Source organism: Tachyglossus aculeatus, chromosome 7 (assembly GCF_015852505.1).
Source record: "Tachyglossus aculeatus isolate mTacAcu1 chromosome 7, mTacAcu1.pri, whole genome shotgun sequence".
Lineage (NCBI taxonomy): Eukaryota > Metazoa > Chordata > Mammalia > Monotremata > Tachyglossidae > Tachyglossus > Tachyglossus aculeatus.
Window position 1 is genome coordinate 37,230,966 of NC_052072.1, and position 23,376 is coordinate 37,254,341.

The window sequence follows — 23,376 nt, forward strand, 5'->3', positions numbered from 1 at the left end:
TCTAAGCACTGGGGAGGTTACAAAGTAATAAGGTTGTCCCACGGGGGGCTCACAGTCTTAATCCCCATTTTACAGATGAGGTAACTGAGGCCCAGAGAAGTAAAGTGGCTTGCCCAAAGTCATACAGCTGACAACTGGCGGAATGGGGATTTGAATCCATGACCTTTGACTCCAAAGCCCGTGCTTTTTCCACTGAGCCACGCTGCTTCTCTCCCAAGCGCTTAGTACAGTGCTCTGCACACAGTAAGCACTCAATAAATGCGGCTGACAGACGGAGCACCCACCACAATGTGGCTGCACTATGCTAATGGAACGAATGAGTGTCCACTCTTTTTGGAAGGGAAGAAGAGATGTATGCCCAAGCAAATAAATGGGCATTTCCATTAAGCAATTGGGCAGGACAATGCTCAACCTTAATGATCATCATCATCAATCGTATTTATTGAGCGCTTACTATGTGCAGAGCACTGTTCTAAGCGCTAGGGAGGTTACAAGGTGATCAGGTTGTCCCACGGGGGGCTCACAGTCTTCATCCCCATTGCATAGATGAGGGAACTGAGGCACAGAGAAGTGAACCGACTTGCCCAAAGTCACCCAGCTGACAAGTGGGTCTTTTAGACTGTGAGCCCACTACGGACTGTCTCTATATGTTGCCAATTTGTACTTCCCAAGCGCTTAGTACAGTGCTCTGCACATAGTAAGCGCTCAATAAATACGATTGATGATGATGAAGTGGAATTGATGATTGATGATGAAATGATAGCATTTATTATGCACTTACTATGTGCAAAGCACTGTTCTAAGCGCTAGGGAGGTTACAAGGTGATCAGGTTGTCCCACAGGGGGCTCACAGTCTTCATCCCCATTGCATAGGTGAGGGAACTGAGGCCCAGAGAAGTGAAGCGACTTGCCCAAAGTCACCCAGCTGACAAGTGGGTCTTTTAGACTGTAAGCCCACTGTTGGGTAGGGACTGTCTCTATATGTTGCCAATTTGTACTTCCCAAGCGCTTAGTACAGTGCTCTGCACATAGTAAGCGCTCAATAAATACGACTGATGATGATGAAGTGGTGGAGCCAGGATTTGAACCCATGACCGCTGACTCTAAAGCCCGGGCTCTTTCCACTGAGCCACGCTGCAACCTTGTGACAAGCAGAAGGAAAGACAGAATGCTCTAGAAATCAGCAAGAAATCTGAAGACCTCTATAGCACCAAAGCTGCACTAAAGATTAATATATATTCAGGGCGTGTAACTGGTAGTAAGGAAAGTCCTTCCAAGCAGCTCCTCAACATCATAACTGTTTTTCTCCCTTCCCTTCAAACAGTAACTAACAGACAGCGGTGAACCTGTAAAAAAAGACTGAGAAGCAGCGTGGCTCAGTGGAAAGAGCCCCGGCTTTGGAGTCAGAGGTCGTGGGTTCAAATCCCGGCTCTGCCAACTGTCAGCTGTGTGACTTTGGGCAAGTCACTTCACTTCTCTAGGCCTCAGTGACCTCATCTGGAAAATGGGGATGAAGACTGGGAGCCCTGCCGTGGGCCAACCTCATCACCTTGTAACCTCCCTAGCGCTTAGAACAGTGCTTTGAACATAGTAAGCGCTTAATAAATGCCATTATTATTATTATTATTATTATCTACAAGGAGCTAAGTGGGCATGCTGCTATCAAAACAACTAAGAGCACTGGCTTAGCTGACAAAAAAAAAAAAAAAGAATTTTTTTTTATCTGCACTCTACTTTGCCTAAACATCCTGGCTTTGGCAACTGCTTCAGAAATGTCTTCTCTTCCTCATTTCATTCTTCTGCCTGCTCAAATATATTGCTTTTGTTTTATGGTATTTGTTCAGTGCTTATGATTCATTCATTCATTCATTCAATCGTATTTATTGAGCATTTACTGTGTGCAGAGCACTGTACTAAGCGCTTGGGAAGTACAAGTTGGCAACATATAGAGACGGTCCCTACCCAACAGCGGGCTCACAGTCTAGAAGATCAACCAATCGTATTTATTGAGTGCTTACTGTGTGCAGAGCACTGTACTAAGCGCTTGGGAAGTACAAGTTGGCAACATATAGAGACGGTCCCTACCCAACAGTGGGCTCACAGTCTAGAAGATCAATCAATCAATCGTATTTATTGAGCGCTTACTGTGTGCAGAGCGCTGTACTAAGCGCTTGGGAAGTACAAGTTGGCAACACATAGAGACGGTCCCTACCCAACAGTGGGCTCACAGTCTAAAAGATGTGCTAGGTTCTTTAATAAGCACTGGGATAGACAGAAGATAATCAGGTTGGACAAAGTCCTTTGTCCCTAATGGGGCTCCCAGTCCGAAGAGGAGGGTTTTAATCCCCAATTATTAGCTAACCTACAGTTTCGGCAGATACGCTGTACTGGAATGTGGCCTGTAATTGCGAGCCCCTCGATGGAAAGGGTCTTTGCCTAATTCCCGCCAGAAAACTCTCTTCCAACACTCAGAACAGTGCGTCGCACACAGTAAGCACTTAATAAATACCATTACCACTGATATGAATTGAGGCATTGGTTCAACACCACCCTCACAGTTTAAAGGTTCGAAGACCTAAGAGCAAGCTAATTTTGGCCTGGTTAGCTGAGGACATATTAACGTTAATATATTTTGACGGCACTGACCGCTAAAAATCACGTCTAAGCACATCCATTTCTCTGGTGATCCCATCGCTGAACTTCAGGAGTCTCCCCGCAACCCCCTCGCCCCAAAAAGGCAACGCTGAAAGGGCAAACGGATGTTACGGCTCAAGTCTTTACTCAACAATAACCATGCTCAAATCATCATCATCATCAATCGTATTTATTGAGCGCTTACTGTGTGCAGAGCACTGGACTAAGCGCTTGGGAAGTCCAAGTTGGCAACATATAGAGACGGTCCCTACCCAATAGTGGGCTCACAGGCTAAAAGGGGGAGACAGAGAACAAAACCAAACATACTAACAAAATAAAATAAATAGAATAGATATGTACAAGTAAAATAAATAGAGTAATAAATATGTACAAACATATATACATATATACAGGTGCTATGGGGAAGGGAAGGAGGGAAGATGGGGGCCCACGGATGAGCCCACTGTTTGCTTCGAAGGGGAGAGGTTAAAATACGTCTGTGGTTTTTAGATCTTGGGAAGGTGGGGGTAATGCACACTCTACAACAGACTTTATTAAATCGATCAATGGTATTTATCGAGCAATTACTGTGTGCAGAGTACTGTATACTAAGCACATGGGAGAGGACAATAGAGTTGGTAGACGCATTCCCTGTCTACAAGTTTACAGTCTAGAGGGGAGAGAGGCACTAATATAAACAATTTATAATATATAATTTATAGAAATGTACCTAAGTGCTGTGTGGGGGGCGGAGGGGGTGTCAATGCCAAATGCCCAAAGGTCACAGACCCAAATGAGAGACGACGCAGAAGGGACAGCCTGTAAGCTTGTTATGGCAGGGAATGTGTCTGCTACTTCTGCTGTATTGCAATAATGATGATGATATTTGTTAAGCGCTTACTATGTGCCAAGCACGGTTCTAAGCAATACAAGCTAATCAGGTTGTCACACTTGGGGCTCACAGTCTTCATCCCCATTTTCCAGATGAGGGAACTGAGGCCCAGAGAATAATAATAATAATAATAATAATGGCATTTATTAAGCGCTTACTATGTGCAAAGCACTGTTCTAAGCACTGGGGAGGTTACAAAGTGATCAGGTTGTCCCACGGGGGGCTCACAGTCTTCATCCCCATTTTCCAGATGAGGTCACTGAGGCCCAGAGAAGTGAAGTGACTTGCCCAAAGTCACACAGCTGACAGTTGGTGGAGCTGGGATTTGAACCCATGACCTCTGACTCCAAAGCCCGGGCTCTTTCCACTGAGCCACGCTCTCTAGGGCACTGTCACCCTCACACAGCAATTCCTGGATGATTCTTTCATTCATTCATTCAATCGCATGTATTGGGCGCTTACTGTGTGCACAGCACTGTACTAAGCGCTTGGGAAGTACAAGTTGGCGACACATAGAGATGGTCCCTACCCAACAGTGGGCTCACAGTCCTGTTCTTCATGAGGCTAATTTTTGGATATACTGAATATCTTCTGTGTGAGTTTGGATGTATCGGACAACGGTCAGTTCAGCTCCCTGTTCCACCCATGTCTGCCAAGATCCAGACAAGCAGCGTGGCTCAGTGGAAAGAGCCCGGGCTTTGGAGTCAGAGGTCATGGGTTCAAATCCCGGCTCCGCCACTTGTCAGCTGTGTGACTTTGGGCAAGTCACTTCACTTCTCTGGGCCTCAGTTCCCTCATCTGCAAAATGGGGGTGAAGACTGTGAGCCCCACGTGGAACAATCTGATCACCTTGTATCTCCCCCGGCGCTTAGAACAGTGCTTTGCACATAGAAAGGGCTTAATAAATGCCATTATTATTATTATTATCCATAATTAAATGAGATGTGGTTGTTTCTGTTATGCATGTGCCCATCAGGTCTTCCGGAGGAGGAAGAACTACTTAATCATATTTATTGAGCACTTACTGTGTGCAGTGATCAATAGATGATAGATACACCTTTGCTGAGCAAGAGACACCCACCCCCGCTCGCCCATGAAGTTTAATGTGATCCTTCGGTGTTTGGATATTTCTACAAACTTGAAGATTGAGGTCCTCTGGGAGTCACCTGTCGGATGTTAACATTCCTGTGATCAATCTCGGTAGAAGCAGAGAAAGCAGCGCGGCTCAGTGGAAAGAGCCCGGGCTTGGGAGTCAGAGGTCATGGGTTCGAATCCTGGCTCCACTACATGTCTGCTGTGTGACCTTGGGCAAGTCACTTAACTTCTCTGAGCCTCAGTTACCTCATCTGGAAAATGGGGATTAAGACTGTGAGCCCCAACGTGGGACAACTGGATCACCTTGTATTCCCCCCCATCATCATCATCATCAATCGTATTTATTGAGCGCTTACTATGTGCAGAGCACTGTACTAAGCGCCTGGGAAGTTCAAATTGGTAACATATAGAGACAGTCCCTACCCAACAGTGGGCTCACAGTCTAAAAGGGGGAGACAGAGAACAAAACCAAACATACTAACAAAATAAAATAAATAGAATAGATATGTACAAATAAAATAGAGTAATAAATATGTGCAAACATATATACATATATACCCCCAGCGCTTAGAACAGTGCTCTGCACAAAGTAAGCGCTTAATAAATGCCATCATTATTATTATTATTATTCTAATCCCGACTCCGCCACTTTTCAGCTGTGTGACTTTGGCCAAGTCACTTCACTTCTCTGGGCCTCACTCAGTTACCTCATCCGTAAAATGGGAATTAAGACTGTGAGCCCCACGTGGGACAACCTGATCACCTTGTATCCCCCCAGCGCTTAGAACAGTGCTTTGCACACAGTAAGTGCTTAACAAATACCATCATTATTATTAGAAACATTGCTCTTCTTCATTGCAATTTACAAATGTAGAGCTTCGTGAGTTGTGAATGATGGCATGGTATTTTTGTTTCAGGAGAAAACAGTCTGCAGTATCCTGACACTACTGTATTATGCCGTCGAGTCAATCAATCAATCGTATTTATTGAGTGCTTACTGTGTGCAGAGCACTGTACTAAGCGCTTGGGAAGTACAAGTTGGCAACATATAGAGACAGTCCCTACCCAACAGTGGGCTCACAGGTCTCTGACCCATAGTGATGCCATGGACACATCTATCCCTGAGTGCCCCGCCTTCACGTGCAATCGTTCTGGTAGTGTATCCATAGAATTTTCTTGGTAAAAATATGGAAGGGGTTTACCATTCCCTCCTTCCGTGCAGTAAACTTGAGTCTCCGCCCTCGACTCTCTTCCATGCCGCTGCTGCCCAACACAATTAGTCCAGTTACAAAGAAAAAAAGGAAGAAAAGGCTATGATGGGTTCTTCTGTCAAAACGGTGGGTGCCTCTTCACCTCTAGAAACTCTATATTTATGGACCACAAGGTCACTGAGCCATCTATCCAGAAATAAATTATAGTGAGCCGTTTGTGCTAACCAAACCCACTCTCTTGGGCACCATTGTTCTGTGTTTGCTGGTACATTATTTTATCATAAGAGGAGAATAATGTTAGCTGTAGATTTTCAGGCAACAGAGTAATAATAATAATAATATTAATGATGGCATTTATTAAGCGCTTACTATGTGCAAACCACTGTTCTATGCACTGGTGGGGATACAAGGTGATCAGGTTGCCCCATGGGGGGCTCACAGTCAATCCTCATTTTACAGATGAGGTAACTGAGGCACAGAGAACTTAAGTGACTTGCCCAAAGTCCACAGCTGATAATTGGCGGAGTCAGGATTTGAACCCATGACCACTGACTCCAACTTAGCCTTTGCCCCCAACCTAATTGTTAGTGAGGCTATTTATTCCCTGGCTGGGAGTGTCCCTGCCTACTCCGATCACTGTACCGGGCCCGCAAGGAGCTGACATTCTAATGAACGCAACATAACAAAACCAACTCAAAAACATACTGAAATAGCCCCGTGAACACAATGACAAGTTCCCAACAGTTCAAATATTCCTTCAGGCCAACAAAAATTCCTTATACACCACAAAAACCTAGGGCATACATCAGCCAACTGGTTTCTTTTCAAACAAAGACTATTCTTATATATTGTCAACAGGGTTGCTGGCCTGTCCTATTAATGGGTTTCCTTTGAAATTAATTCTTCACTCAGAAATAATCCGTATTATGAGTTCTCAGAACCCAATGAACCCAAATAAATGTCAGAAAATGCTATGATGTTCTACTCAGCATGAAATGCTTCAACATCTTGAGAGGTAATCAAAAATTATTTCCATTTCATACTACCATATTTCCTCATGTACTTGCCCCCATGATCATTTTTGCTACATTAAAACAGGGGTGGGCTCCTTCATGGGGTCATATAAGAATTGCGTTTAGCGATAATAGGAGCGGGAGAAGAGCCGATCAAACAGAAAAGAGAAGGCAGAGAGAAGTAAAAAGGCACTTGAGACCCTCTCACTTCAGGCATGCAAGGAATTAACCTCCCCAACTTTCTTCTCTTTCTCCTCAACAACTACTGGGGTTTTATTACTCTATTTATTTGTGCATATTTATTCTATTTATTTTATTAATATGTTTTGTTTTGTTCTCTGTCTCCCCCTTCTAGACTGCGAGCCCACTGTTGGGTAGGGACCGTCTCTATATGTTGCCGACCTGTACTTCCCAAGCACTTAGTACAGTGCTCGGCACACAGTAAGCGCTCAATAAATACGACTGAATGAATGAATGAATGAATGAATGAATAAAAAGAAACCCCCCTCCCTCAGGGACAGGTTCTCCCAATTAACGCCCTATCGTTCTTATTCTCCTTTTCCTCTCCTGGGTCACAACTTGCTCACTACTTACAATCATGTGATACCAAAAGTACTCTCTAATTTTCTCCTCCAATTTTGGGATGGGGCAATTCGGCACATAAATATGGCATTTGGCTTGCTCGCAAGAAAATACCCATTCACCAGGAATTCATGATAGGATTACAGAATTTCTGAGGCAGCAGCATCCTGCCTGCCCCCACCAAAAACAAATACGCACCAAAGGACAGGACCACCATCTAAATCTAAGTCTGCACACCTGAACAGCTGAGAGAAGTGGGAATGGAAACTTCCCACTTCTTCCCAGAGAAGCAGCGTGGCTCCGTGGAAAGAGCCCGGACTTTGGAGTAAGAGGCCATGGGTTCAAATCGTGCCTCTGCCAATTGTCAGCTGTGTGACTTTGGGCAAGTCACTTAACTTCACTGTGCCTCAGTTACCTCACCTGTAAAATGAGGATTAAGATTGTGAGCCCCCCCATGTGACAACCTGATCACCTTGTAACCTCCCCAGCGATTAGAACAGTGCTTTGCACATAGTAAGCGCTTAATAAATGCCATTATTATTATTATTATTCCCAGACAATCCTGCTTTTCTCCTGCTCCCCCTCCCTCCTGCGTCACCACGACTCGCTCCCTTGGCTCCCCCCCCGCCACAGCACTTATGTATATATGCATATATCTATAATTCCATTTATTTATATTAATGCCTGTTTTCTTGTACTGATGTCTCTCTCCCCACCTCTAGATTGTGAGCCCATTGTGGGCAGAATTGTTTCTCTTTATTGCTGTGTTGTACTCTCCAAGTGCTTAGTACAGTGTTCTGCACATGGTAAACTGTGCTTTCCAAGTGCTGAGTACAGCACACAGTAAGCACTAAATAAATACAATTGAATGAATGAATAAGCGCTCAATAAATATGACTGAATGAAACACTATGGATGATGCACAAATGCTTAACTTAATAAAGAGATCATCACGAAAAATTCTGTACAGCAGCTAAGCAGAATACAAAGGATCCAACCAATATGAATTCAAGAGAACGGGCTCACTGCTCACCCCAAGCCACTGTTTAAATTTTTTAAAACCAGGAATGGCCTAATGGAAAGAGCACGGGACTTAAAGTCAGGAGATTGGGAGTTCTGTGTGCGGTGCCTGCTGTGTGACCACTGGCAAGTCCCTTAACTTCTCTGTGCCTTGGTTTTCTCAAGTAAAATGAGGTTGAAATTCCTCTTCTTCCTCCCTCTTTGGGCCCCACTTTGTTCCATCTGATTTTCTTGTAATTATCCCAGCACTTAGCATAGTTCTTGGCACAGAGTAAGTGCTTAATGCAGCAGCATAATTATTGTTGTTTAGGGGAATCAGGGGGTTTGAGATTCTCCTCACAGGTCAGGGGAAGGGAAGCCCACTATCTGGAAAACCCAGCACTGAATGACTTTTCCAGCCTCACCCAGTCTGGGCCAGGATCGCGAAGCAGCGTGGCTCAGTGGAAAAGAGCACGGACTTTGGAGTCAGAGGTCCTGGGTTCAAATCCCGGCTCTCCCAACTGTCAGCTGGGTGACTTTGGGCAAGTCACTTCACTTCTCTGTGCCCCAGTTACCTCATCTGTAAAATGGGGATAAAGACTGTGAGCCCCCCGTGGGACAACCTGATCACCTTGTAACCTCCCCGGAGCTTAGAACAGTGCTTTGCACATAGTAAGTGCTCAATACATGCTATTATTATTATTATTATTATTATTATTAGCCAGTCGAGACTGGAAACTCTAGCCCCCTGGTTGTTCCAGGTTCCATCTTCAAGAGGACTGAGCGGCTAATCAATCAATCGTATTTATTGAGTGCTTACTGTGTGCACAGCACTGTACCAAGCGCTTGGGAAGTACAAATTGGCAACATATAGAGACGGTCCCTACCCAACAGTGAGCTCACAGTCTAGAAGGGGGAGACAGAGAACAAAACCAAACGTATTAACAAAATAAAAAATAGAATAGACATGTACAAGTAAAATAAATAGAGTAATAAATAAATAGAATAATAGTACAAAATAGTACATGTGAGTAGAGTGTTGTCACATGAAATGGGGCTTCTCTTCCCTCGACCCAGGGGCTGATGAGGCTTGAAGGCATGATGATCTTGAAGGCATGATGATCTACATCCATGAATACAGAGACTGCATTTCTAGCCACTCCTGAATAATAATAATAATAATAATAATAAAATTTGTTAAGCACTTCCTACATGTCAAGCACTGTACTAAGCACTAGGGTAGACCCAAGATAATCAGGTCCCACATGGGGCTCACATTCTAAGAGGAAACATAGGCACTGTATCCCTATTCAATGATAATGGCACTGAAACCAGAGCAGTTAAGTGACTAGCCCAAGGTCACACAGCAGACAAGTAGCAGAGCCGGGATCAGAACTCAAGTCCTCTGACTCTCAGGCCCAGATTCTTTCCACTAGGCCACGGTGCTTCTCATGGCCCGGGTACCCCAAAAGTCACATAAAATGCACCGTGTTTCCAAAGAAATAGGGGGTTAGCCATTCTGAGGTTCCTTCAGGAAACACTAAATGCATGCTGTCCTCTCCCTTACAAATGGGCCAAAGAGAGGGAGTCCCCAGTTACCCCCAGATTAAATCCACAAAACTATTCCAGGTTTTCCTAACTGGGAGTTCACTGCTGGCTCTTTCTACTTCTCAAAGTAGGAAATCTCTTTATGAGCAGGACAACATATAAGGACAAGATCCTAAGATTCTCCTACAATGGTACAGAGCTGCCCATATCGAAACAGAAGGGGCTTTTATCTAGACTGTAAGCTCACCGTGGGTAGGGAATGTGTCAACCAACTCTGCTGTACTTTACTCTCCCAAGTGCTTGGTACTATGCCCTGCACACGGGAAGAGCTCAATAAATGCCACTGATTGACTGATTTATCTGAACCTCTCACAATCCCTAATGAAGTAAAGCAGGATTCTATAGGTCATGTTCAATCTGCGATTAAAGGTCCAAGAAGAATAAGGTCCATTTTGAAACAGAAGGCAGGGACAGAAGTTGAAATGTACAAAGTCCACTCTATCGGGTTATTTTCAACACTAAAGAGATGGCCTAGAAGGTCCTAAAAACCTGCTGAATGGTATTTAAATAGCAATAAACAATAGAATTTTGAATCGGAATAAGGTTACACTTTACACTAACAATAGTTATGCTGCAATAAAATATTTCCGCTTGTCGCAAAATGTTGCATTATAAGAAAATCTTGAGGAACAGCAGAGGGCAGCATTTCTATACTAATATTTAGCATTTGAGGAAAAATTCCATTTTGCAGTTGACAAATTATTCCAACCGGCAGAGACGTCTACGAATAGAACTTGTTCAGTTGGGGAAGTTTTCATTTCAGACACCTATATAACAACCTAATATGGGCAGGAAATGCCTCCAACATTGACAGTGCTTCGATGAAACCAACTAACTTGCACAGAGTTACCTTCTTGAGGATACGCCAACTACATTTTAAGGGCTTAGTTCAGAGTAAGTGCCCGATAAATACTACTGATTGCTTGTACTTCCATCTTCAAGTAAGGAGCTACTACCTTGCCAATTATTCCTTCAAAATCCTATTACACTGTTGGGTAGGGACCGTCTCTATATGTTGCCAACTTGTACTTCCCAAGCGCTTAGTACAGTGCTCTGCACACAGTAAGCGCTCAATAAACACGATTGAATGAATGAATGACTGTTCAGCTCCTTTGAGTTTTGAAGTTTATTTAACGAAAAAAAATCTGAATTATATTCCTGAATTCTCACACCCAATAATTTGCCCACGGCTCATGGTAGATACAGGTGATGTCTTTTACTTTAAAGCATCTCTGTCTATCAGTTCATTCCTTAGTGTGGAGAACTTACAAAGGATATAGCATATCTATATGTTGCCAACTTGTACTTCCCAAGCGCTTAGTACAGCGCTCTGCACACAGTAAGCGCTCAATAAATACGATTGATTGATTGATTGATCTGGTAAGGTCTAGGGACAGGGGTGGTTCCAAGAACTCTCCTAGCTAGGGCACTTCCTCTGGGGTCCTAAACCTAGATTAAACCACCATGTTCTGACTTTCACAGTAAATGCAATCCACAAATTTGGTTTGATAATTGACAATGAGCAGAGCGGAGACAGACAGACAACAGACCTGTGGAGACCGGTTTGGGTTTCAAGGGGCTGGAGTGTGGAAGTGAGGCCAATTTCACAACTTATGAATTGATTCCTCTTAGAAAGAACCAGCTTCAGGGATGTTCAATACCCAGGTAGAGAAGGATTGATAGAGCTCTCCCCTATTTCTGATATGGCACGCTAAAAAAATAAGTATGAGATTGCAATATCAGTTATATTAAGTTTCAGCTTGAGGTAATTCTTCTGTTACACTGTCTGCCCTGTCAGATGTTGACTAGAATGTATCTAGTTTGAGATTCTACCATTTAAGAAGGCATGAAGAACTTTCAGGAAAACCACAACGGATAGAAAAGAAATCCTATGAGGAAACATATGTATGCCATTTTCCCCCATAGCATATTATTAACTCCTTGAGAACAGAGACCATCACTATTCTTAAAAGTCCACTTCTATTGCCTTGTACAAACCAGCATCACACATCTTGGAAACGGTCAATAAATACCTACTGATTAATTTCGAAAAGACAAAGGGAACGTAGCAATATCTAACTTCGAACAGACGTGGTTGCGAGCTGCTTGGCGATCTTCAGCTATTTTCATGGAATTATACAAAAGCTTCTGAGCCAGATTTTGGATAGAGCAGAGGCCTAGGACTCAGAAAGACCTGGGTTCTAATCCCCAGCTCTGGCACTTGTCTGCTGTGTGACCTTGGGCTGCACTTCACTTTTCTGTGTCTCAGTTACCTCATCAATACAACGGTGGATTAAGACTGTGAGCCCCATGGAAGCTGTGTCCAACTCTATCTACCCCAGCAGTAAGTACAATGCCTGGCACAACCATTTCTGTTATGGGAATACGAGAAAGTGGGAGTAAGGCCCAGCATGATGGATTGATATTCAGTTTAAAGTGAAAAGTTATAAAACATCGATATTAGTTATTAACACAGGTTGTGCAAATGAAGAGTTTGGCTGTACATGCGAGATGGCTGAGGGCCCATTAAACAACATCTCAAAGGTCCCTTTCCAAGATTGTCATTCTAAAATTCCCTCTTCCACTCTCATAAATCTGGATTAAATCACCCAGATATGCTCTCACCAAAAGGAACTTTGAAAGACTACCAGAAAAACGATTGACTACGTACAGTATGATTTGACGGTCGGGTCTCCAGTCACTCTCAACTGATGTGTCTCAGGTCTCAGGACTGAACCTGTGGAGGAGCTGATTATAGTGGCTAAGAGTTTGGACAGTCATACTCTTCCAGACTCAGTGGGATGCAGGGTGCAACAAGCAAGAAGGCGGGCGAGGGTGCAGCACATAGCAAAGCACATGTGTGTGAGCCTCATCCAGGCTAGCCCAGCTAAAGGCCCAACTGAGATTAGAACCAATTTCTCCTGATTCAGAGCCGTGTCCTTTCCTCTGGACCAACGGCAGGCCTGCAGTATGTTTTACGACACGGACTAGACGTGTACAATCAATCTGTCCCACTCACGCTGAACCTAGAATCCAATACTTTCTCAATTCAGCACTAATCACAACCCGTTCTTAATGGGATTCTGGATCCCTATCAACTTCACTTTCTGTTCAGGATTACACCACTTTAAACTCAGGGTGCTACTGTCAATCAATCGATGGTATTTCTTGAGGGCCTATTCATTCTATTGTATTTACTGAGCGCTTATTGTGTGCAGAGCACTGTACTAAGCACTTGGAAAGTACAGTTTGGTAACAAAGAGACAATCCCTACCCAATAACAGGCTCACAGTCTAGAAGACAGGCTCACAATCTATGCTTCTGCTTCTGCTTATGGTGTGCAGAGCACTGTACTAAGCACTCGGGAGAGTATGCTACAACAGAGATGGTAGATGTGTTCCCTGCCCACCAGGAGCTTGAAAAATATCTTCAAACCATCTACAAAGCCCCAGTACTCCAGAAGTCCTCGATGAACAGAAATATTTGAAGTCACTCATTTCCAAGTCCCATGAACATCACACGGCTTCAAGGATAGGTGAATCCACAAAACTAATTCTTGGACTCCAAGCCTGCAGACCAACTCCCAGCATTTGGAGACCAGGAATGCATCCCCAGGAGCTGGGGATTTCCAAAGACACCTCAGGACTTGACATAGACCAGCTAACAGCTAAATGGTTGTTGCCCAATGGCACCCTCAAAGAGGTGTAATCTCCTGGGATACCAAGGAGCAAGCTTGTAAACAGAGACAAACCCTGTATGAAATAACTGCATTAGCACAGCTTTCCATGTACAAAATGCTGAAGAGGATATTTTGAGATTACACATAACAATAATAGTAATAATAGTAGCATCTGTTAAGCACTTACTATGTGCCAGGCACTGTACTAAGCGCTGGGGTAGATATAAGCAAATTGGGTTTACCACAATCCATGTCCCACATGGAGTCTTAAGCCCCATCTTACAAAAGAGGGGGCTGAGGCACAGAGAAGCCAAGTGAGTTGCCCAAGGTCACACAGCAGACAAGTGGCAGAGACAGGATTAGAACCCCGGGCCTTATGACTTCCAGGCTGGAGCTCTATTCACTAGGACACACACACACAAACATATCACTTGAATCACTATTTGGGCATATGGGTATATACACATATTATACTATCACTGATATAACAATAATAATAATGATGGCATTTATTAAGCGCTTACTATGTGCAAAGCACTGTTCTACGCGCTGATATCTTGCCCAAATAGTGATTCACGGTTGTTACATTCACCCACTCACCCCATTTTTATTTTTTCATTTCTACCGTTTATTCAACTGGCTGTGAACCCGGATCTCATCTCTCAAGGTGGGAATTTGCCCTGAACCCTTTGGTGGTTACGGCCTCCAAGGAAGTCTGACCGGTGACTGAGTCGATTCCCATCTACTGAGCTTTTTCTGTCACGTCCCGGGGTTTTTTCTGTTGCTGAGCAGTATCGAGGTTTTGCCTTTACATTTTCTAGGTTAGGGACTCCATATTCTTGCGCACGGAGAGAAAGTGTGCTCTGCCCAAGGCCCGACCAGAGAGGAGGGGCCTTGAACCTGGACAGGAAAATCCTAACTCGGTGGCTTCAGTCGGCAGTGAGAACAGAAGTTACCCACCATCAGACTTCTGCCGAGTTCACACCATGATTTGATCTGTTTGCTACCTCACTTTTAGAGAAGCATCTGTTTCCAGATATGCTTTCAAAATCAAATGAACCCCAAGAGAATGAATCTGTAGCTATTAAAATTTGTCATCGAGCCCTTGCTAAATGACATTAATACCATTATATGCCTAGGCAGAGTTGACACCTCATGGTTAGTAATGAATTGGACGTGAAGTTTCACCAAAAACTAATTTGAAAACCTCGCAGATGATTCCTCCTCTGAAAGTACGTAGTGATATAAAAATGAAGGCTAATTAAGTCACCATTGTTGCATTTGCTCAACCCACTTGCCAGTTCTTAAGAGTATCCATGGTTGCAGTGATGTAAATATGCCTAACTCATTTTGCCCACAGAAGTAGGAGTAAGGTGAAAGCATTTCACTTGGAAAAAGGCTTTAATTATTAATGGGATGAGAGTTAAAGCAAATCAATTGCTAGACCCTAAATGCACGCCTAAAGACAGCTCATAAACTGACACAAGTGTCACTTTCAAGGACTAACAGAATTCTAGCTCCTATGATAAAGGATTTTTTTTCCTCATGTAACTGCTGTGAAATGACTAAAATCTCACACATTTTTTCCTATAACAGAAAAGAAGACTAAAATGCATTTCACCTTTGTCCACGGCAAAAAATAACTTAAGGCTTCTTCCTTGTCAACCTACATTCACCTATTTTTACTTTAAGTTATATAATCAAATACTAGCTAAATTTATGCATAAGTGCATTCAAAGCCACAATCGCTTATGATGCAAGTACTCAGCTGAAAGGGAAGGGGGCAAATTAGAAGATGTTTAGCAGTCAGGTTTCTCTCGGTCCTTAAATATTACTTGTACAAACTGCAAGCTAGAAAATCACCCAGGGCAACTAGTTATTAGGCTCACTATGTGACAAAAACGTTAAGTTTTAAAAGACTGTTCCAGAATTACACACTCATGACCTTATTTTGAGTAACCAACTCCCAGCTGAAGGAATACAAAGAATCATTTACAAACAGGAGGCATGACCAGGTGTACCCCACACCCAGAGCTGGAAATTTTTAAGTTTTACAGCTATTCCCTGGGAATAGTTTGGGAATACTGCAGACCTGGGTATTGTACCCAGACGACTGCTGTTCCTTCTCTATTCATGAGACCCGATTCCCTTGGTGCAAATCCTAAGTAGTACCCATTTCACCATTTACAAAATTCAGGTTTGGCATACCTTGCTAAAAGAGCTGGAAAAAACCCCCACAGAAGTTTATTATTACAGTTCATCATTTGGGGGAGAGAGAGGGAATTAAATCCCTATTTAAGCTTTTTACTATTTTCAGAGATCTTAGGTACATTATAAGCTCTGAATAACGCTTTGCACATTACTTAGGGCTAAGTTAATATAACAGGTAATGAATTACAAACTGGAGACGCTCTAAAGTATGCGCTTCACTTTGATAAGAGTTATATTTGACATGATAGTGACAGGTACAAGAGACCCGCTTTGGTTGTCAAAAAAAACCAAAACTCTATTTGAAGAGCTTTTCCAGGTATACTCTTTTCTAATTGCTAAGCTATAAGCTGCCAGTATTTACCTGTAGAAAAAGATATTTAAAAAGGCATCAGATTCTATCTTCTGTCTTTACGTGGTGCTTTCTTTCAGTGGGATCCCAACAACCTAGTGCTACTTGAGGAAGGTATGTTTCGATCAGGGGACAGACGGAGGAGAAAAAGAGAGATACAGTGGGAGAATGAGAGGGGGTGCTTACCTAGTTGATAGTTTTGATCCCTATTAAATATATTTCCAAGGAATTACTCATTGTCGCTTCCCTGCTTTAGGTCAAAAATCAAGACGGTATTGAATGTTTACCGTTAATTGAGGGAAAGCACTGCCAAATGGAAAATATTTCTTGCAAGAGAGCCAGCCCTAAAATTACAGCCATTTAAAACCAATTACATTCATTCCTCACAGCACTGAAATTAAGTAGTACTATGCCTAAAATTGAAATAAAAAGTATAAGGAGCCAATCGGGCCAGAGATGTACTAAGTAGCCATCTGGATCTAATAAAGGCTTTATACTGGAAAGGTAAACCAAACCATTTACAATTTGCTTAAAAGAGAAGAAAGTTTTCAGCAGAACTAAGAAATGCATCAGTTTACTGCCCTGGCTTGGCTTTTCCAGTGCTGCCATAAATAGCTCTTAGAAACATGATCATTTTAGAACAGTACCAGACACTGACCGAAAGTACACGATTCAAACTACGAATTACAATTTCAAACCAACATGTACCACGGTTAAAATTTCATTACAAGTTAGTTTAAACCATAAAATTTGAACTAAAGTGGCTACGAACAGAGAACTGTGGAAAGCATTTTCTCGCTTACCTTTGTGGTTACAATGCACAGGCAGTCCATCACTCCACCATAACAGCAAGTTTTTTACACATTGAAACAGCTTAATGAAAAACTATTTAAGTGAGCTAATTGCCTGAACAAAGTAGTCAGTTAAGGACAGGCAGGGGTCAAAGATGTGGAACTTGTCTCAGGCCCTCTTCAAGCCCCATCCTCAGAGGTAATAACAATTTTTATTCTAAAACTGAAGCAAGAGACACCAAAGCCCAAATGCGGTGAACAGCGTAAAACCCTCTTTTCATGCTCATATACTTTTATCTTTGGCTGAAGAGCTCGAAGTCATCCTAAGGGGGAAAAAGCAATGCAAGATGCCAGAGTTTATTCCAAAGGTCCTTTAGAAGCAGTTTCTCTCAGGATTTAAGACTTGGGATTCACAAGGAATCATTTGATAAAATGCTACACAAGGAGGTTGTCCGATGCATGAGCTCTAAAATCCACTTTCCCCTGTTTCTGAGCAAGATCTTTAAAAAAAACCAAACCAAACCAAAAAAACCCCAATCCTCATTCCAGCACAGAGAAACTACTGCAAGGAAACAATTCTTCCATCAAACCATTTCAGCATCTGCAGCCTGAAAAATATTTGACTCTTTCAGGCAGTAATGAATGGAATATTCCACTGCATTTTCTGAAGAGGGGAGCAGAGAGAATGAAACCAAGGCATCTTAAAGTGGAAATGATCCTTGAATATTACTTGTTACTAATAAAAGTAATGAGCATTTATGAAGCCACCAATCTGGCACATGTTAAATGAAATCCAACTGGAGCACATCTTTCAGAGTGCTGTAAATAAATCAGTGTGAAAAACTGGCATAAAAATTGAACTACACACTTTTAAAAGCCTACTCCTAACTCAAAAATAATGGAAGACACTGATTCTAACAAGATTACATTAAATGTGTTAAACCAGCCATGCTTTAAACCGTTACCTGCCTGACTCACTTTCCTGCCCAGCTGGAAAAGGAAAGAACAGAGGTCCCAGAGGAGGAAAAACCTAAACTGGAGCTGAACCAAGCTACTCCTCTCCTGCAGGATAAGAACGGCCATCCACGGGAGAGGGAAAGAGAGCGAAGGAGAAAGCATTCATTCATTCATTCGTATTTACTGAGCGCTTACTGTGTGCAGAGCACTGTACGAAGTGCTTGGGAAGTACAAATTGGCAACATATAGAGACGGGTCCCTATATAACAATGGGCTCACAATCTAGAAGACTTGAAACACAGTCTAGAAGCATCTCCCAACCAACTCCACAAGAAACCATCCTCTCTCTATTCAGTTATTAAAACCCAGTAGGATTCAGAAAGCAATATATACTTTCAGATTTCTAATGTATTATTCAGCAACGCCTTTTATTTGGCTACTTATCCAATAAAAGTGTATCAAGTCTAATACCTGTCACACCACTCTGAAGCTGGACAGTGCTTTTGTTTTTCGAAAATATTTTCTTGTCAATTAACTTACTTTCACCTCGGCACATCATTCATTCAATCAATCGTATTTATTGAGCACTTACTGTGTGCAGAGCACTGTACTAAGCACTTGGAAAATGCAATCCAGAAATAAAGAGAGACAATCCCTGCCCACACCGGGCTTACAGTCTAAAAGGGGGGAGACAGACATCAAAACAAGTGAACAGGCATCAATATAAATAAATTATAGATATATACACGTCAAAACAAGTAAACAGATAAGTACGTATACACACAAGTGCTGGGGAGTAGAGCAAAGAGAGCAAGTCGGGGCAACACGGAGGGGTGGGAAGCTGAGGAAAAAGGAGGCTTAGTTTGGGAAGGCCTTTTGGAGGAGATGAGCCTTCGGCAGGGCTTTGAAGGTGGAGGGGGGAGTGTGATTGTTTGGAGGATTTGAGGAGTGAGGACGTTCCAGGCCAGAGGTAGGACGTGGGCCGGGGGTCAAAGGCAGGACAGGTGAGAACGAGGCACAGTGAGGTCAGAAGCAGAGGAGCAAAGTGTGCAGGCTAGGATGTAGAAGGAGAGAAGGAGGGTGAGGTAAGAGGGGGCAAGGTGATGGAAAGCTTTGAAGCCAATAGTGAGATGCTCTTGCTTGATATGGCAGTTGATAGGCAACCACTGGAGATTTTTGAGGAGGGGGGTGACATGTCCAGAACGTTTCTGTAGAAAGGTAATCTGGGAAGCAGAGTGAAGTATGGACTGAAGTGGGGAGAGACAGGAGGTTGAGAGGTCAGAAAGGAGGCTGATGTAATAATCCAGCTGGGATACGATGAGTGATTGTACTAACACGGCAGCGGTCTGGATGGAGGGGAAAGGGCGGATCTTGGCGATGTTGTGATGGTGAGGCTGAAGGGCTTTGGTGATGGACTGGATAGAGCGGAGTCAAGGATGACAACAAGGTTGCGGGCTTGTGAGATGGGAAGGATGGTTGTGCCGTCCACGGTCACGGAAAAGTCAGGGAGGGGACAGGATTTGGGAGGGAAGATAAGGAGTTCTGTCTTGGACATGCTGAGTTTTGGGTGGCGGGAGGACATCCAAGTAGAGCTGTCCTGAAGGCAGGAGGAGATAACGAGCCTGGAGGGAGGGAGAGAGAACAGGGGAGGAGACACAGGTCTGGACGTCATCTGCGTAGATATGGTAGTTGAAGCTGTGGGAGCAAATGAGTTCACCAAGGGAGTGAGTGTAGAGGTAGACATAATCATCTCCACCATGGCAGCTACAGAAACTGAGGCACAGAGAAATCAGGTGCTTTGCCTGAGGTCACGCAACAAGCCAGTGGCGGAAGGGGGACGAGAATCCACGTGTTTGCCATCCAGAATGATGATCTTCCCATTTTGGACCAAGCTGTCTCTCTGTAAGACTGGTTCCAATCAATCAACGGCATTCATTCAGCGCTATGTGCAGAGCGCACTAAGTGCTTGGGAGAGTCCAATACAACACAGTTGGCAGACATATTCCCTGCCCAAAATGAGTTTACAGGCAAGAGGAGGAGACAGACATTAATATAAATAATTTATATCGAATCAGTGGAATCTGAGTAAAAAACACGGTACTAAGCACTTGGGAGAGAACAATAGAGTTTGGGTAGACGTTCTCTGCTCATAATTAGACTACTTCAAGTTAATACTCTCCAATTGTTCGATCTTTAATTATGTAGCATTAGCAAAACTGTTAGCACCACCGTATGCATTTGTTGAATAGTTTGAGGGAGATCATACCAAAAATGAGTTAATACATACTCATCACACAAATTCGTATTTTAACACAGATACACTTGAACATTGCTATTTGCTTGTGCAGCAATTTTTAAACATTTTATTATAGTGTTTTCGTCACTTTTTTTTCCATCTTGGGAGTGAATATGTGCATTTTTCCTTAAAGTATTTCCTTGGCACTCGCAGATTGGGTAGAGAACCATCTGCGAATGAGGCTAAACTGCAAATACCACCTCTACCTGATGGCAGCTACCCTTAGAGCACTAGAAAGTTTATCCTCCAGTTCTCCGCTGCCCCAGGCTTTCGGGAGGGAGGGAGAGGGCATGTGTGGCCAAGTGAAGAGGTGGGCCTGCAGCTGATGGTAACCAAAGAGACAGCAGACAGCAGTGTATTGGGGCAGGGCCAATGGTTGTATTTTTGGTTTTTTTTATGGTATTTTTAAGCACTTACTATGCACCAGGCACTGTACTAAGCGCTGCGGTACATACAAGCAAATCAGATTGGATAAAGTCCCTGTCCCATACGGGACTCACACTCTTAATCCCCAGTTTTCAAACGAGGTAACTGAGGCCCAGAGAAATGAAGTGGCTTGCCCGCGGTCACACAGCAGACAAGTGGCAGAGCTGCGATTCGAACCTATGACCTTCTGATTCCCAGGCCCATGCTCTATCCACTACGCCATGCTGCTTCTCAATGGTTACCATTCTAAGTTTTGGGACCTCCGACTACAAATTAGGTGAAAACGCAAACCAAAAAAAAAAATCCACCAATGTCCAGGGAATACCGCACTTCTTATGGGAAATAATGCTTTGTTTGGCACTCTTTTCATGGAAACAATTAAAAGCACTAATCAACCAGTCCTTGTACTCCCTTTGAAATAGTTTGGCTGAACGGAAACTGAAAAGAATAGGTAACAATAGGATTCCTTAACAAATGTAGTATGGTGAGGGTTAAGTTATAATTATAATAATAATAATATTGATGGCATTTATTGAGCACTTACTATGTGCAAAGCACTGTTCTAAGCGCTGGGGAGGTTACAAGGTTGATCAGGTTGTCCGGGGGAGGGCTCACAGTTTTAATCCCCATTTTACAGATGAGGTAACTGAGGCCCAGAGAAGTTAAGTGACTTGCCCAAAGTCAAACAGCTAATTGGTGGAGCCAGAATTTGAACCTATGACCTCTGACTCCAAAGCCCGTGCTCTTTCCACTGAGCCACACTGCTTATAATAATAATGGTGGCATTTGTTAAGCGCTTACTATGTGCAAAGCACTGTTCTAAGCACTGGGGAGGTTGCAAGGTGAACAGGTTGTCCCACAGGGGGCTCACAGTCTTAATCCCCACTTTACAGATGAGGTAACTGAGGCCCAGAGAAGTTAAGTGACTTGCCCAAAGTCACACAGCTGACAAAGCCAGGATCTGAACCCATGACCTCTGACTCCAAAGCCCGTGCTCTTTCCACTGAGCCACACTGCTTATGCTATCAAGAACAAAGGTCCGGAGCAAACTTTAAGGGTGCAGCAAAATAAAGCTTCAGATGCTTCTGCACTTCTGCTGAAAACCAAGAAGCAGCGGTAGAAAGATGAGAATGCCACACGGCAATCAAGAAATGGCGCTCTTTTTGAGAAGATTCAAGGGGATGATGAGTCAACAAAGGGGTAAGTGTTAAAACCAGCGTTACGCCCTACCAACATGCAGTACAACCTTCCGGTGAGCACGATACCGTGGGGACCGTGGGTCCCACCGTGTCCTACGCACCCGTAGGTGAACATCATCATCAGCGGCGTCTCCTCCAAGTACAGAGTACAGCTGTATTTTACATACAAAGGTAGGAAGTACCATCTTGACCTGGCACAAGATTCCATGGCTATTACAGCCCAATTACTCCACGGTACTCTTTGGGCGCCCCAAGCCCCCACTCCCCTCCATTCGCCCCCTGACCCCATCAGTCGTAGCCAAGACTACTATCTCACTAGATTTCCACGACCCACTTCTTTTTACCCCGCCTGGATGGAACGCTGGCCAGGAACTCCTACCTCTCTAATTTCCATCGCCGATTGGCTGACCCTTACTCTTCATAATCCGCGCTTTAAGATAATAATGACAATGGCATTTGTTAAGCGCTTACTATGTGCAGAGCACTGTTCTAAGCGCTCAAAACATCTGTTGCATTGGCTGGGAATCGACCCTGGGCCTCCCGCTTGGCAGGTGAGAATTCTACCACTGAACCACCAATGCTCACATAAGATCCTCTGTTGACTGTGGTTATCCCCTCTCCTTTCCCTAAAAGCTCAAGTAAGTCTCTCTGGTAGCTCCGCATTTTTTCTTTATTCTCCCTGCTCCCAGAGGCAAGTGGCTCCACCGCTTTCCTCCAGAGCAAGAAGGTATTTCTCCCTTCCTCATCTCTTCTTTCACGACCCCCCACCGTCCCAACTGCTTCTCACCCCAGCTGCCAAAGGTCTCCGCCTCATCTGCCTTCCTCCTTGGTGGACAACAAAGCGGCACAGCTTGTTGAGAAGGGCATGGAACCCACCTTGGAAGCATCTACACATCTCCGGTGACACGACTGACAGAGGGCTTTGCACATCTGCAAAGTAGAGTGCTTTGCACAGAGTAAGCGCTTAATAAATGCCATCACTATGGCATGCAAAAGCCAAACTTGTTATGGAACAGAGGGGGGCTGCATGCTTGAACCCTCTTCTCCCACCCATCCTTAGCTCTCCAAGAAGAGGAACGCCACTGTGCGTCACTTCAATCAATAATATTTATTGATTTATTTATCATATTCCTCAATGGCCCACAGGGCTTCATGATATTCATTCATTCAATCATATTTATTGAGCACTTACTGTGTGCACAGCACTGCACTAAGCGCTTGGGAAGTACAAGTTGGCAACATATAGAGACGGTCCCTACCCAACAGTGGGCTCACTGTCTGATATGATGTATATATTACCCAAGTGAACAACGGACCTACTTAGATTTATTTACGGATTTTCTGGTAACGGTTTTAAAGTATTTTCTCCTCTTTAATCCATAATGTTGTAGGTCTGTAGTTTCTCAGACTTGGTAGCAGATGTTTCCTCCACAG

General features: G+C 43.6%; 1 protein-coding gene across 8 annotated transcripts in view; it reads right to left on the bottom strand.

Annotated features, from left to right (window-relative positions):
* Positions 1 to 23,376, bottom strand: part of DLG1 (discs large MAGUK scaffold protein 1) — a 241,181-nt gene that overhangs the window by 187,957 nt on the left and 29,848 nt on the right. The window contains exon 1 of one of the 8 annotated variants that reach the window (XM_038749490.1): positions 17,077 to 17,651. The exons of the other annotated variants lie outside the window; for them this stretch is intronic. Within the exon in view, the coding sequence (XP_038605418.1) occupies positions 17,077 to 17,106 (30 nt within the window). The 5' untranslated portion in view covers positions 17,107 to 17,651. Of the gene's footprint in view, positions 1 to 17,076; positions 17,652 to 23,376 lie in introns of those variants that run through there. 8 annotated transcript variants of the gene reach the window in all.